General features: G+C 51.8%; 1 protein-coding gene across 1 annotated transcript in view; it reads right to left on the bottom strand.

Moving 5' to 3' along the window:
- LOC135829041 (TGF-beta receptor type-1-like) overlaps positions 1 to 7039 on the bottom strand; it is a 25408-nt gene extending 18369 nt beyond the window's left edge. The window contains exon 1 of the mRNA XM_065341446.1: positions 6082 to 7039. Coding sequence (XP_065197518.1) covers positions 6082 to 6251 — 170 coding nt within the window. The 5' untranslated portion in view covers positions 6252 to 7039. The remainder of the gene's footprint in view (positions 1 to 6081) is intronic.
- Between the last annotated feature and the right edge of the window lie 6856 nt (positions 7040 to 13895).

Below are 13895 nucleotides of genomic sequence, written 5' to 3'. Positions count from 1 at the left end.
AATTTGCAACCGACGCGTGGAAGAATGGTGGTTCGGTCTGGCGGGCTGTGGGCCCTCGTCTTGTCACTGCTCGTCTCAAATTCGCGTGGGGGAGAATTCGCATGGGTGACGGTAGTCAGTGCGTATGCTCTGACTTATGCAGCTCCGCATGCCAGCAAAAATCAGCTTTACAAACAGTTGCAGGAGGTAATAGCTGGCGTTCCTGACAGGGACTGCTGTATTCTGCTTGGAGACTTCAACGCCCGTGTGGGTTCAGGAACAGCTGACGATGACTGGAGTGGTGTGCGCGGCTTACATGGTTTTGGCCAGTTGAATTCCTCTGGAGATGAGCTACTGTCGTTTGCAGCAATAAATAACTTGTGGATCTGCAACACCTGGTTCCCCAAGCGGGATATCTTCAAGCGGACGTGGCAGCACCCCGGCTCTCTGCAGTGGCACTGCATCGACTATATCTTGATGCGTCAGGATCATCGGCGATTTTGCAGAGACGTGCGCGTTGTTCGCGGTGCTGAGTGTGGCAGTGACCACCAGCTGCTTTGTACAGTCTTTGAGTTCCCGGATCGCCTGGTGGGGGTTGCCCGACGTGGAGCGAGTCGGGGGCGCCGATTTAATGTCGGCAAGCTGCGGAGTAAGGCGGTGGCCGAGCATGGTCAATCAGATTCCTGCACATCTGCCTTACAAGACGTCAACGATGTGGGACATCCCCCCCCCCCCCCCCCGCGCTGCGTGACCACCGCGGACAAGTATCGCGCCGCTTTATCTGCTGGATTGCGAGATTGTTGGAGCAGTCATGGTAGCGTTGGGAAGAAGTGGACCCATGTACGCAATACGGTGGTTGCCGCAGTCACTGATGTATTGGGCCCGAGCGAACGCCGTCAGGCCGACTGGTAAGATGACAACTCTGCAGTCATACAGCCCCTGCTGCGCGCCCGCAATGAGTGCTACGCGGAGTGGCTTGCCCACGGTCAGCGGAGGGGCGACACGTATTGGGCCAGCTTCGGGGCTGCTCGATCGCAGGCGCGCGCAGCTGTTGTAAATGCCAAAGAGGCTTGGATTTTGAGTAAGGCACAGGAGGCGACAGAGGCGCGCTTCAACGGGGCAGTCGTCTGGAAATGCGTTCGTGCTATCCACGCTGTATGTGAGGGATTAACTCTGTGCAAGGCTTCCGCCATTAAGGACGAGAATGGAAACCTGTGCCAGTCGACTGAGGGTCAATGCAAGCGGTTCCAGAGGCATTTAACATCTGTCTTGAACCCAGAGAGCTCGTACAACCCCGATATCGCGGCTTGCGTTGAGCAGCGACCTGTAGTGTCGAGCCTTGAGGAACCACCAACCATGCATGAGATCTCCAAGGCCATTTCTCGACTTCGCAATGGCACCGCTGCTGGTTTATCGAGGATACAGCCAGAGTTGCTAAAGTTCGGTGGCGAGGAGCTCAACAACAAGCTCATGGAGCTGTTTGGGGATGTGTGGCGAGATGGCTGCGTTCCACGGGAGTGGGCGGATGCTACCCTCATCCCCATTCCAAAGAAGGGAGATTTGTCGCAGTGCGACAATTGGCGGGGCATTGCGTTGCTGGATGTGGTCGGCAAGGTCTTGGCGAGTATCCTTCAGAGAAGGCTGCAAGTATTCGCAGACGAATTTCTCCCCAAGTCCCAGTGCGGGTTCCGGCGAGGGCGTGTCTGCTCTGACATGATCTTCACCGTCCAACAGCTCATGGAAAAGTCAATCGAACATCAGGCCAACGGTTTTTTTGTGTTTATCGACCTGAAGAAGGCCTATGATTCAGTGCCCAGGGGGTGTCTGTGGCAGGTCCTCGGCCGTGCGGGAGTACCAGAAAAGCTTATCAACATCACCCGGTCGTTCCACGACCCCATGTCAGCATCGGTGCGGTTCAACAACATATTATCAGACCCGTTCAGCATTGGCAATGGTCTTCGCCAGGGGTACTCTATGGCGCCGGTCCTTTTTAATATTGTTATGGGGGCCGTGATGACCCAATGGCAACACCGCATCAGGAGAGTTGACGGGATTGGCTTCGAGCTCCGCTCAGCATACAGCAGCGATCTATACCGTAAACCCCGCCGTGACGACCAACACCATTGCCTAACAGATTCCCAGTTTGCTGACGACTCTTGCCTATTCGCTACGACTCGGTCTGGAGCGGGGGCAGCATTGTGCTGTCTTCACGAGGTGGCGTCGGGATTCGGCTTGACCGCCAGTGCAACGAAGACTCAGTTTGTAGTTGTTGGCCCCAACATCACGCCTACTGACCGCGCTCCCCTCCAACTTGGTCAAGCGGAGGTGGAATGCGTACCGCAATTCAAGTACCTCGGTTTTGTAGTGGACAACGGTTGCCGTTCGTCCCCGGACATCGCCGCAAGGATTGCCCAAGCCTCCGGGGCCTGCAGTGCTCTTCGGAAGTCTGTATTCTCCAATCCACATCTGCTGACGCACACCAAGCGGTGCGTATTCAATGCTTGCGTTCTGTCCCTGCTGTTGTATGGCTCTGAGTGCTGGACGCCCCTTCAACATGACCTGCAGAAGCTCTCAACCTTCAGCATGAGGTGCATCCGATCCATCCTCGGGGTCTCTCGAAGCCGGATGTGGGACGAACACATCACCAACAAAGAGCTGCTAGTGCGCTGGGGAGACTCTGAGCCGATAAAAGACAAGATTGCACATCGGCGGTTGGAGTGGTTGGCGCATGTGGCGCGGATGCCGGACAACCGCATCCCGAAACAGGTGCTGTTTGGCTCCTTCTTGCAGCGTCGCCCGACACATGACCCACGCCGCAGGTGGAAGGACTGTGCTGTCCAGGATCTACGTGCCCGTGGTGTGGAGGCATCATGGTATGATGTTGCATGTGAGTCTCGCGTGGAGTGGCGCAGCACCTACCAAGAGCCTGACAATGCGCCTGAGCCTCCGCCCCGAGTGGTATGTACGGTATGCGGACGGGATTTTGCACGGAAAGGAGACATGGCTCGGCATAAGTGTCTGGAGGAGCGTGCGCGGCCTGTGTCTGAGCAGCGGGGCGCCAGTCAGTGCGGGCGGTGGCTTGGTCCGGCATGTGTGTGCCTCGACGGTGGATGCCACAGTGCCACCTGGAGCTACCGGAGCGTCGGCACCGGCGGAGGGATGTTGTGCCGCACATTGTGACAGGTGTAGTCGCTGCTTTCGCGGTGTCGGGGACGGGGCAGGAATCGCTGTTCAAGGGTGGCCCATAGACCAACAACAGAGGAGCGCTCAACCTTCCAGCACGTGTACATATGCGGCAAGCGGATGCGACTACCTGTGCACCTGGAGCGTCATCGGGCGCCGTGCCCTCTCTCTCTCTCTCTCTCTCTCTCTCTCTCTCTCTTCTCAAGTTTCCCAGTGATGGGATCACGTGACCCTTTTGCGGCAGTGACTCTACAGGACAGGACAGGTGTGTGTGTGTGTGTGTGTGTGTGTGTGTGTGTGTGGCGTAGCCAGAGTCGACCCTGGAGCACCCTCGCACACTGCCAAGGTAGTGCTTTATGATTGGAACGCGGAATCGCGATGTAGCTTGCAGGACAATTGATTTCGATATTGTCACTGCTGCAGGCAGGCACAGTGGGTTGGTCTAAGACCATGATTGAGAAACGAGAGGTACCAGGTTCAAGTCCTGCTTAGAAGCGGAAGGATTTTTCCAACCGTGCTGCGACCCACAGTTAATTGGGAACTCGTGGCCTGGCATGAGTAAAACATGGATGTGGCAAATGGGATTTAGGCCTTTGGCCTCTGGTTGGTGGATCTGATCTATCCTCCCCACCGTTTAAGAGCCGCATCTGACGCCTGATTATGGGGTGGTGGCGTCCCACGGAAGCGGTGGTTCTTGACCAGGGAGTTGTACGACTCCTTGTTCTTGACCTGCCCGGTACGCGAACCCGTCGATTTTTTTTGTCACTGCTGCGTCGGCCGTGGTCCACCACTCGCAGTGGAGTAGCTGATCCTCGAGTGCTGTGAAGAATCCAAGCTCAAAGAATGCAGTGGTGGGAATTGCGGATTGGCTGGTGGAGAGCTGGAACGACCGTTGTTTACAGTGGAGTGGACGAGCGAGTGTGGAGAGGAAGGTCGCAATGGCGGAATGGTTGGAATTGAAACTTCAATCTTTCGTCGTCATGAGTGCACTGGTCAAGCGTTGTGGAAGTCTGTCGGATATGTGAGGCCCTGCCCTGCCGCTTACATCGTCAACGTGGAAGAACTGCTAGTGGAGTCCTGGTGGGATTTCGGATGCCCACACTCCTTTTGCTTGGTGGATTCTTTCGTGGACAGTGTTTTTTCGTGACGGGAAATTTTGCAGTCTTTTTTTCTTTCCTGTTCATTTCCAGTCATTGTCACTGTAGCTGTCAGGTTGTTGTTACAGTACAGCAGTCGTCCGTTCTACTCCATTGTTTCATCTGTTTTGCCAGTTCTGCTAGCTGATTCTCTTTATTTGCCACTGCCCCTCATAGTACTATTAGTAGTAGTAGCGTGTGTGTGTGTGTGTGTGTGTGTGTGTGTGCGCGCGCGCGCTCGTGTGTGTGTGTGCGTGTGTGTGTGTGTGTGTGTGTGTGGGCAGGCAGCTCGCCGAACAGCAATTGCTTCGGTGCGCGCGAGTCGTCCATCCTGCCGACGTGACCCAGCCAACGAAGCCGGTGGCGACGGATGATGCTGGTGATGTCAGGGTTAACACCGAATGTAGCCGCTAATGTGGCCGTTGAGATCCGATCATCCCACTGTTGACGACGGCCGATACCCACGACGGACCGAACACACTGATGGTGAAACGTGTTTAGCTTCTGGAGGTGGCCTGCCTTGGTGGTCCACGTCTCCGCACCATACAAGAGGGTCGTGAGGACGACAGCCTCATAGACACGCCTCTTGCTGCGAAGCGACAGGGTCTTGTTATCAAAGACAGGAGCTTTGAGGGCTCCGAACACAGCTGAGGCTTTCGCAAGGCGAGAGCGGACATCAGCACAGGCAAGACCATCCGAGGAGAGCACACTGCCAAGGTAGGTGAATTGGTCCACCACCTCAATCGTGTCTGCTCCAACAACAACGTCACGGCGATCAGCAGACTCACCCACAGCCATACCCTTGGTCTTTCTCACACTGACTGTTAGGCCCCAGCTGCTTGCACATGAGATGAAGCTGGAAGTCATCGCTTCGAAGGCAGGCCGAGATGTTGCGTAGAGCGCAGCGTCGTCAGCAAACTGGGATTCTGTGACCGTTGATGACAGGAGCTTCCCCTTCGCCGTTCGGTCACCAACTAGCTTCCTCCCGACTTTATATCGAAAGGATATGCCAGCGTCCGGACAACTGGACCTCCAACTGGCAACGACGGCAGAGAAGTACAAATTGAAGAGCATTGGTGCGAGAGTGCAGCCCTGACGCAATCCATTCCGCACAGTTATCGGGTCAGTCAGCTTGCCATCCACCCGAACAGAGAGAGAGAGCTGCCTGCCCCCCGTCCTCGTCACGGCCCGAAGACGAGGTGGCGAGATGTGGTGTCGACTGACCTGGCGGACCTCGGCGTGACCACCTGGCTTGAGAGTTGCCAAGATCGTCCCGGCTGGAGACGAGTTGCGAGTAGCACTCCACCGCCACGGCCCGCTCCTGATCCTCTTCTATGTGTCTGTGGACGCCCGTTTCGTCGACCAGGAGACCTGAAACGACATGCCAAGTTCTGCGCTCGTGTTCTCACTTGAACTTTCCGACATTCGCTATCATTGCGTACGCAATGGGCAAGATCAAGGTCAAGGTCTAGGTGTGTGTGTGTGTGCGTGTGTGTGTGTGCGCGTGTGTGTGCGTGTGTGTGTGTGCGCGCATGTGTGTGTGTGTGTGCGTGTGTGTGTGTGTGTGTGTGTGTGTGCGCGCGCGCGTGTGTGTGTGTGTGTGTGTGTGTGTGTGTGTGTGTGTGTGTGTGTGTGTGTGTGTGTGTGTGTGTGTGTGAGTGTGTGTGTGAGCGTGCATGAGCGCATACATGCACATGCACACACACACACACACACACAGCCACTTGACCGCACCTACAATGTAAAGCAACACAACGAACAAAGCTGTCTGTGTTTCTTTTACCTTGCTACGCAAAACTGGTCCTCGCAGTATTCCTTATCTCCACCAGTGTGCGGACATCTGATTGTGTTCCAGTGATTATAAGCTGGTCTGACACACTTGCTGGCATCCGTTGCTCCAGCAGGTACTGCACCACCTGCCACCAACTTCGGGTTTAGCCGTAAGCTTGCCATTGCCGACTAGTAGCCACGGTTGTGAGCGCAACAGTCAACTCGGGTCACGCCTATTCTGGACTGTAGTCGTCGATCGAGTGATCGCCGCCGGCGGTGCGCCCTGTCGATGGTCAATGGCTACCGACCCGGACTGACGGCACTACTACTACTAGTAAAATTTGACTAATGGCGTTACGGAGCACAGCCACTCGGCGATGTGTGTGGGACGGTCGTCGGTCAAGTCTGAATGACGGTGGGCCGAGTAACCGTCTGCATGCAAACGTTCGCTGCATCAACGATACGACCGGTAGCCTCAGCGTGGCTTGGACTCCGCTGTCTCTTCGCCGGCAGCACCGCAACAATTGTTGCAATCCCCTCCTTGAACCTTGCCGCTCAAAATAATTATGTGGACGAGAAATCGCCGTGCAATCAATCGTCTTGCAAGTCACTGCCGCCGACTGGTACCATCTCTACTGTAGTACTGGCGTCCTCAGGATACTTTTGATCAGTAATACGCTATACAGACAGTAGTCTGAAAGTACCCTTAGGCAAGAGCCAGAAATATTTAATCGGCACGAGGACTCTTTATCGCTGCCGCTCTTGGTTCTGAATTTCTCCCAAACTGTTGCCTGCTCGGATACATAGCTGTTTGCGCCTGGCCTGGGTCGCTACTGCGTTTTTACAAGTCTACATGGCCGGCTGTAGCAGCAGCATCTCGCCTCTGTGGTCGCTCTAGTCTCTGTAGTAGTGGAGCTGGCAGCTCTTCCACTCAGTAGATCTACCTCCCGTCGGATGGCTGTGTGGTCGTCGCTGTGTGCAAACTGTGCAGTGCTAGCGCCTTCAGTGCCACTGCCAGTCTCTGTAGCGAGCGTGATACCCCAGTGCCAGTGGTGCGTCACTCCCCGTCAGCTCCCTGTCACAGTGTGCGCGGGGTACTACGGGTACGGGTAGCGACAGTCCTTGTGTTACAAAAATAATACTAGTTTTGGGGATCGCTAGGAAGCCATGCAGCGCTCGTTGGCGTCCGCTGCTAGCACGCTAGACATCCGGAGATGAAGCATGCATCGTGCACAGCATGCTAGCACTAGCGAGCCAGGATTTGTGTGCCAAGGACAAGGTTCAAGCAAGCTGCCAAGGCATAATTTTATGATTGTCTGGAACATGACTGTTGTGTCGAAGTCGAGTTGATTCCTGCCATGCGTCCTGACGAATCACTGGTCTATGCGCAGACATGAATGTCACATATTATCCGATTTGTACTAGTAGTGCATGACAGCAGTCAGACGGCAGGTCAGCTCCGACACGTCGTGTGAAAAAGGCTGTAGCCTGTAGGCTTGTGTTAGTTGTAGCTCTGGAGGAGAATCCTGCACACGCGTGGGGAGGTACGGATCAGTTTAGAAATTAGTATGTTTTTAGGTTTGAGCAGGCAGTTGTAACAAGAATGTTGGAACTACATGTACCTTGGTGTCTACGGCATTGCGAACTTTCTTGTACAAAGTAATAATTATTAGTTCACGTATTTGCAGCTGGTCTTTGATGTAGGAGTAATTGGACAATTGACGTTAGGCTTGCCTCCCACACAGACTGACCCAAGTAGGTGTGGAGGATATTTCTGTGGCTGATGCGGATTTATTGGATTTGTTTTCCGAGTTGTGATCGCTCAGTGTAGTACAGTTGGTAGGCATAAATCCATAATGAGAGGCAATCACCTAGACTGCTACAGCTCAGTCCAGTCCAGAACAGTGGCTTGTGGTGCTGCTACAATCATGTGAGGTCAGTCTCACACTGATGCACAGACCACACACAACAGGTGACTGAGTGCTGCATTTCCAGGGAATCCGGACATGCATGCTTCCTTCCTGGCAGCGCTAGTGCACTAGCTAGCACTGCATGGAGTGCATGGAAGAGCCGCCGCATGACGTCGCGTGCGCGTGCGGCGTAGCTCCCTGCGCAGCTGCATGCTCAGCACATCACGTGCAGGTCGCTGTTTATCCTTGCTCCTTGTGCTTGCTGCTGTGCGCATGCGGCTCACTGCCACTGGTGCAGTCATCCATGGTCATGTACAGAACAAAATGGTGCGACCGCCCCACGGTACAAGCAAAAGCAGTCGTTAAAGCCAGGTGGTCTCTAAAGCCAGGTCTCATACATTCATGCCACATCGATTGTGTACATACAAGTGCATGATTGCACATGTACTTCCATTGTACTCCTATTGAGAGGTACGGGACATAGAATACATGCAGCGCATACTGCACTGTCACTAGTCACTTTTGTTGACTGCATGCACTTGCTTCAGAGCGCAATTCAACCATTTTTTTGTTTTTCAATCAACCCTGCTAGCCTAGATGGCACTTTTGGCTAGTTTTGGTCGCTGTGTGCAAGTCCAATATGGCACTTGGTACACTCAAAGTCGGTCGCTGGTCGCGCAAGGCAGGTGGTCGCTATATCCGGTGCAGTTTCTGTGTAGAACTGTCCGTGCATGGAAAACAGTCGCTGAAAGCAGGTGGTCGCTCACGCCAGGTTTTCCTGTACATGTATGTACAATGTAATGTTACGTACGTGTAGACCCGGGTGCTCGAATGAGACACAGGGTACCAAAACAGAAACACCCTGAAATTGTACCTAAACATGTTCCGATTTCGTTTATTTTTCACAAATACCATCAACATACGGCCTGCTAACGGTATGCCAAATTTCAGCGCTGCCCGGTAAACACTTTTTGAAATACTCGCGACCCACTTTTTGCTGGGTCCTTGATTCGAGGATATGGGTCTCCTGTACGGTGCTGCCAAAGACCTGCTGAATCTGCGGCTCCACTGACCATCTTGCTCTCAAAAATGAAGTAGTAAGTTACTACTCCCTGCCCTCAACTGCCACACCAAGCATAGACGATGGCAGACCCGTGTGCTTGAATCGGAGACGATCTGACGAGTTCGCTGTTTCTGATTCGAGCACCCAATTTTCAAATAAAAAATCCGAAGGAAATACGACAATTTTACTGCGTACTGTAGCTTGTGTTGTAGCGCACCCAGGTTCTGAATTCCTGCTGGGTGGGTCAAGCCAGACTCTCTTCCCTGTTCCATCGCCTCTCCAAAACTGGCAAAAGTATATTCTGACATTGTTGAGATTTACAGATGAGAAATTGCACACCTGTCAAATCGTTTCTGATTCGAGCACCCGGGTCTACGTGTTGGATGCGCTTTGCCACCTGTGCTGCCAACGGTGACCTCATGCTCCTGTTTGTGTCTGTACATGACCTGATGACTTAAACTTGGATCCTAGATTATTGTTAGCATGTTAGTAACTGGTGTTTGTCCGCAAGCACAGGTACAAGCGGAGCTCAGTTATGCTAGCACAGTCAACTCAGACTCAGTATCTGTGCACAGTATCGCACTGATGGACAAGGCCCAATGATGATCTGTGGGTGTGTATGTGTGTACGTGTGTGTGTGTGTGATACGCTATCGTTGCTATAAAGAGAAAATCTGTGGGTGCACATCCAGTGCATTTGCAAATTTGCGTGCTTCTCTTGCGACGGGCGTATACATGGTACATGGTGTGTGTGTGTGTACATGTGTGTGTGCGTGTGTGTGTGCGTGCGGCCGTGCGTGTGTGTGTATGTGTGTGTGCATGCATGCATGTTGTGTGCGTGTGTATATGTGTATTCTCTGTTGTGATCTAAGCATAACCCCGGTCACGTGCAGAGGTAGAGGCAGTGCACATATTATTAATAATTATTAGTTGAAACTACTTCTTGTGCCATTATGAGAAGTTCACCTGCCCTACGCCCAGCGCAACGACACAATGGTTCTCTAACCCCTCCCAGTTCCAGCCAAACCGTACAGTCAGAAATGAGTACAGACCGCCTTCCACATCACCTGGGACAAATCACAAGATGCTCAGTTACTGTGATTATTTGGCTTGTGATTACTAATAATTATTACTACTGACTGATTACTGACTGGTTACATACTGGTTACTCGTCATCGTGCCTGTATTCTGGGCGCCTACTCACCTACTTCAGTACATGTATACCCAATGCCATCTAGCATGCATTGTCGGCATCTTCATGTATATGAACCGTTTTTCACCAGTCATACGACCCCCCCCCCCCCCCCTTACACACACTTGGGGCCTCGACTTCCCGATTCAATGATGGTTAAACACCGGTTGTACGTCGACTGCCCCGTTCTATTCGGTTTCAGTGCGGGGTCTCAAAAGGTTGGTTCACATGTAGATTGTACAACCACCCGAACCAGTAGAAAACGGTATGTTCACATGCAGTCATTCACCGTGCAGGCATGCATTATCAGTGTCCACAAGTCCAGATGTTTGCTGGTTGACTGTCTAGACATGTAAGTGTGAGGTGTAGTATAGTGTGGCGTGCCAAAGTCTCAGCGTGAATCAGTCATGCACACTTTACATTTTTCAGAGCATTCGTCTTCGGTCTAGGGATTGAGTTGAACCTTTTACACAACCTTGTTACATCTGCCTTGAGTTTCTTTGGATTAGACTATTTAAAATTTTCATTTTGATTCCATCGCCGAGTTTCATCGCTTGTATCTTTGGTGTTCTTCCTCCGTTCCATGTAGTATTGTTTGAATAAACCCGTTTTGAGTATGGTATGGTAGGGTGATGACGGACTGCAATCCTGCACTCAGTTCAGTCCATGATCGTGTGAGCGTGCACGGGTCGATAGTGATCACGTGACTGTTTCCTTGAGCTGGGGACGACGGCCTTACATGTACTTCACGCTACTACTAGTAGTACCGCCTCTTTGTAAACTGGCACATTCGCAGATCCTTACGGTGAATTCCTTGGGCATAGCCCGTGGGGACTTGGGGACTGGGTATGAGGTAGCGCTTGGTGGATACTGCGGGCAGAAGATAGGCAAAATGGGGTACAATTTGAACTTCAATCATGAGGGGAGGTAGAGAGGGAGGGAGGGAGGGAGGGAGGGAGGGAAGGAGGGAGAGAGAGAGAGAGAGAGAGAGAGAGAGAGAGAGAGAGAGAGAGAGAGAGAGAGAGAGAGAGAGAGAGAGAGAGAGAGAGAGAGAGAGAGAGAGAGAGAGGGGGGGGAGAGAAACAGACAGAGAGAGATACGTAGAGTAGAACCCGGGTTAGGGATCCACCTAACTCTGCGCGGACATAGCTGGACTCAGTTGTACGGGGATGGGCAAAAAGGTGTGCCAAACGACTTTTTGTGAGTAGATGGACACCGGAAAAATAGTTTGGAGCGAAAAAGGTTGCGGCTTCCTCGGAAACCAACGGGGGACCCCCTTGGGCCGGATATTAAATCCCGGTATATGGATCACCCGCACAATGACATGCCAAGTGCCCCCCCCCCCCCGGGCTCCGAAGGATCACCCGCACAATGTACGTGCCAAGTGCCCCCCTCCCCCGGGATCCGATCCCTAATCCGGTGTGACCCTTAACCCGGGTTCTACTCTACATGTACGTTGGACTTCACTTAGTACGCACCCTGCCAAGACATACATTTAAAGTACATTTCCTTAGTTGGGGCTCTATATTGAACAATGCTAGGGTAAGAAGCATCACGGATAGTACATGTAATCACACTCTCCTGCTGCCCATGTGGGTATGTCTTATTACAGTTCTACTGTATAAGGAGCGGTTTTCCAGCCGTGCTGCTACCCACAGTCAACAGGGAACTTGCGGCCAGGCACAAGGGGTACATGGATGCAGCTAATGGGGTCGTTTTCGGCACTTGTGCCAGTGGTTGTGAGACTTATCCACTCACCCCCACCATTAGACGCTAGGGTTTATCGGGTGTTAGCGGCCGTCGTGAGTTCCCTTCGGAGCGGACACTATAATTTACTTCTTTTTTTACTGTATATGTACATCTGGTTCATTCTGTACCAAGAACTTGCAACATTTCAAGGTTGCAGCCAACCGCTATTTGAAGACCAACGACTGGTCGTGGGCACGTGACCATCTCTGGGTATCAGCATCATAACTGCCTCACCCCATGACTTTTAACTTTTATTAAAGTCTCTCAAATTCCGCTCGACGTACTCCTCCTAATAACGTCGGTTCTTCTTTCCTCTCCTTCTTCTCCCAACACTGTCGGTTATATTTTTCCTCCTTCCAATGTACTGTCTCTCCTCCTAACCTGTCATTATCATGTGCATGTCACTTATTTCATTCCTTCTTTTCTTTTCTGTTTTTGGTGCGTTTTATCTCCCCATGACGCCGAGACCTCAGGTCGGCTGAGGATAAAGGTCCACACTATCACTATATTCCCAGATGCATAGGATTTTTGTAGAACGTTGAGTTGAGGTTTTGTGGAACACAGAAATATTCATTGTGTTTATTTTTCGCGTGAAAGAGGCTGTAAACAAACGAGGCCGCCGGCGCCGGTCTAGGCAGCTCGAGGTAGTGTATGTGTGTGTACGTGTACGTGTACGTGTACGTGTACGTGTACGTGTACGTGTACGTGTACGTGTACGTGTACTGTACATGCCTGGCGGTAAGATTGCATGCTGTTGTGTCTGGATAAGCTGGGTGGTTACAGATAGCGACTACTGTACCATACTATTAATTTTATGGCAGGATATCAGTCCAGAATCCGCCTCGTTCCAAGCACTGGAGCTATCAATCAAGACAAACGACATAAAAAAAACCCCGTGGCCGTCCACCATTGCGATGGATAGATACAATGTACAATTCGGCACGACCTGAAGGCAGCGGATCTCTCCGTGGAGAGCGCTCTCCAAGCTGCAGGAGATAGACTAACTTGGCTTGACACTGTTGAAAGATGCGTCGACTCTGCTCCTGTCTAACAGGTTCAGGGAAGATGCGAGCTGTGTTTATTAAGATTATTATTATTGTGGAAGAGAAAAAGACATATGGATACGAGTTAAGAGTAACTCTCCATCACTGTAACATGATACTATATACAGTCAGAAAGTGCAATAACTAGGCACAAAACTGACAGAGTACTGAAACATTCGACGTCCTGACACCTAGCTTTAACACATCTCCGTAGCGCTAACCGACAGCCTTCCAACTTGGAAGGTTCAAGGTTATGGAAAAGACCAAAGAGGGGAAGGCAAGCGCAACGAAAACGAGCAAAAGCCACAGTCCCAACGGAACAAAGAATGTCGATTGTTACTGGACGATGACGAGACCAGTACGATATTTGACAAAGCGGTCTAACTACAATTCGAAGCAGCAAAGCAGCACACCACCCAACTTGGGTGGGTCATAAATATCAAAGATAAGTAAAGAAAGGGAAGCTTTGCGAAAACGAATTGTACAAGCCGAAAGCCAAACTCCTACAGTACTCCTCATGCATGACATTGTGATGGACTAGTTGACTACAAAACAAGTTGTTTCACACGACGTACGTTTCGCCGTATGGTTCGTGACGGCTCATCAGGTGTGCAATTTGAAACTCGGATGTTGAGCCATAAATAAATGTGGAAGAGAAAAAGACATATGGATACGAGTTAAGAGTAACTCTCCATCACTGTAACATGATACTATATACAGTCAGAAAGTGCAATAACTAGGCACAAAACTGACAGAGTACTGAAACATTCGACGTCCTGACACCTAGCTTTAACACATCTCCGTAGCGCTAACCGACAGCCTTCCAACTTGGAAGGTTCAAGGTTATGGAAAAGACCAAAGAGGGGAAGGC

Source organism: Sycon ciliatum, chromosome 13 (genome assembly GCF_964019385.1).
Source record: "Sycon ciliatum chromosome 13, ocSycCili1.1, whole genome shotgun sequence".
In the NCBI taxonomy this organism is placed as follows: Eukaryota; Metazoa; Porifera; class Calcarea; order Leucosolenida; family Sycettidae; genus Sycon; species Sycon ciliatum.
The sequence above is the reverse complement of the archived record's forward strand: the minus strand, read 5'-3'. Positions and strand labels throughout refer to the sequence as shown.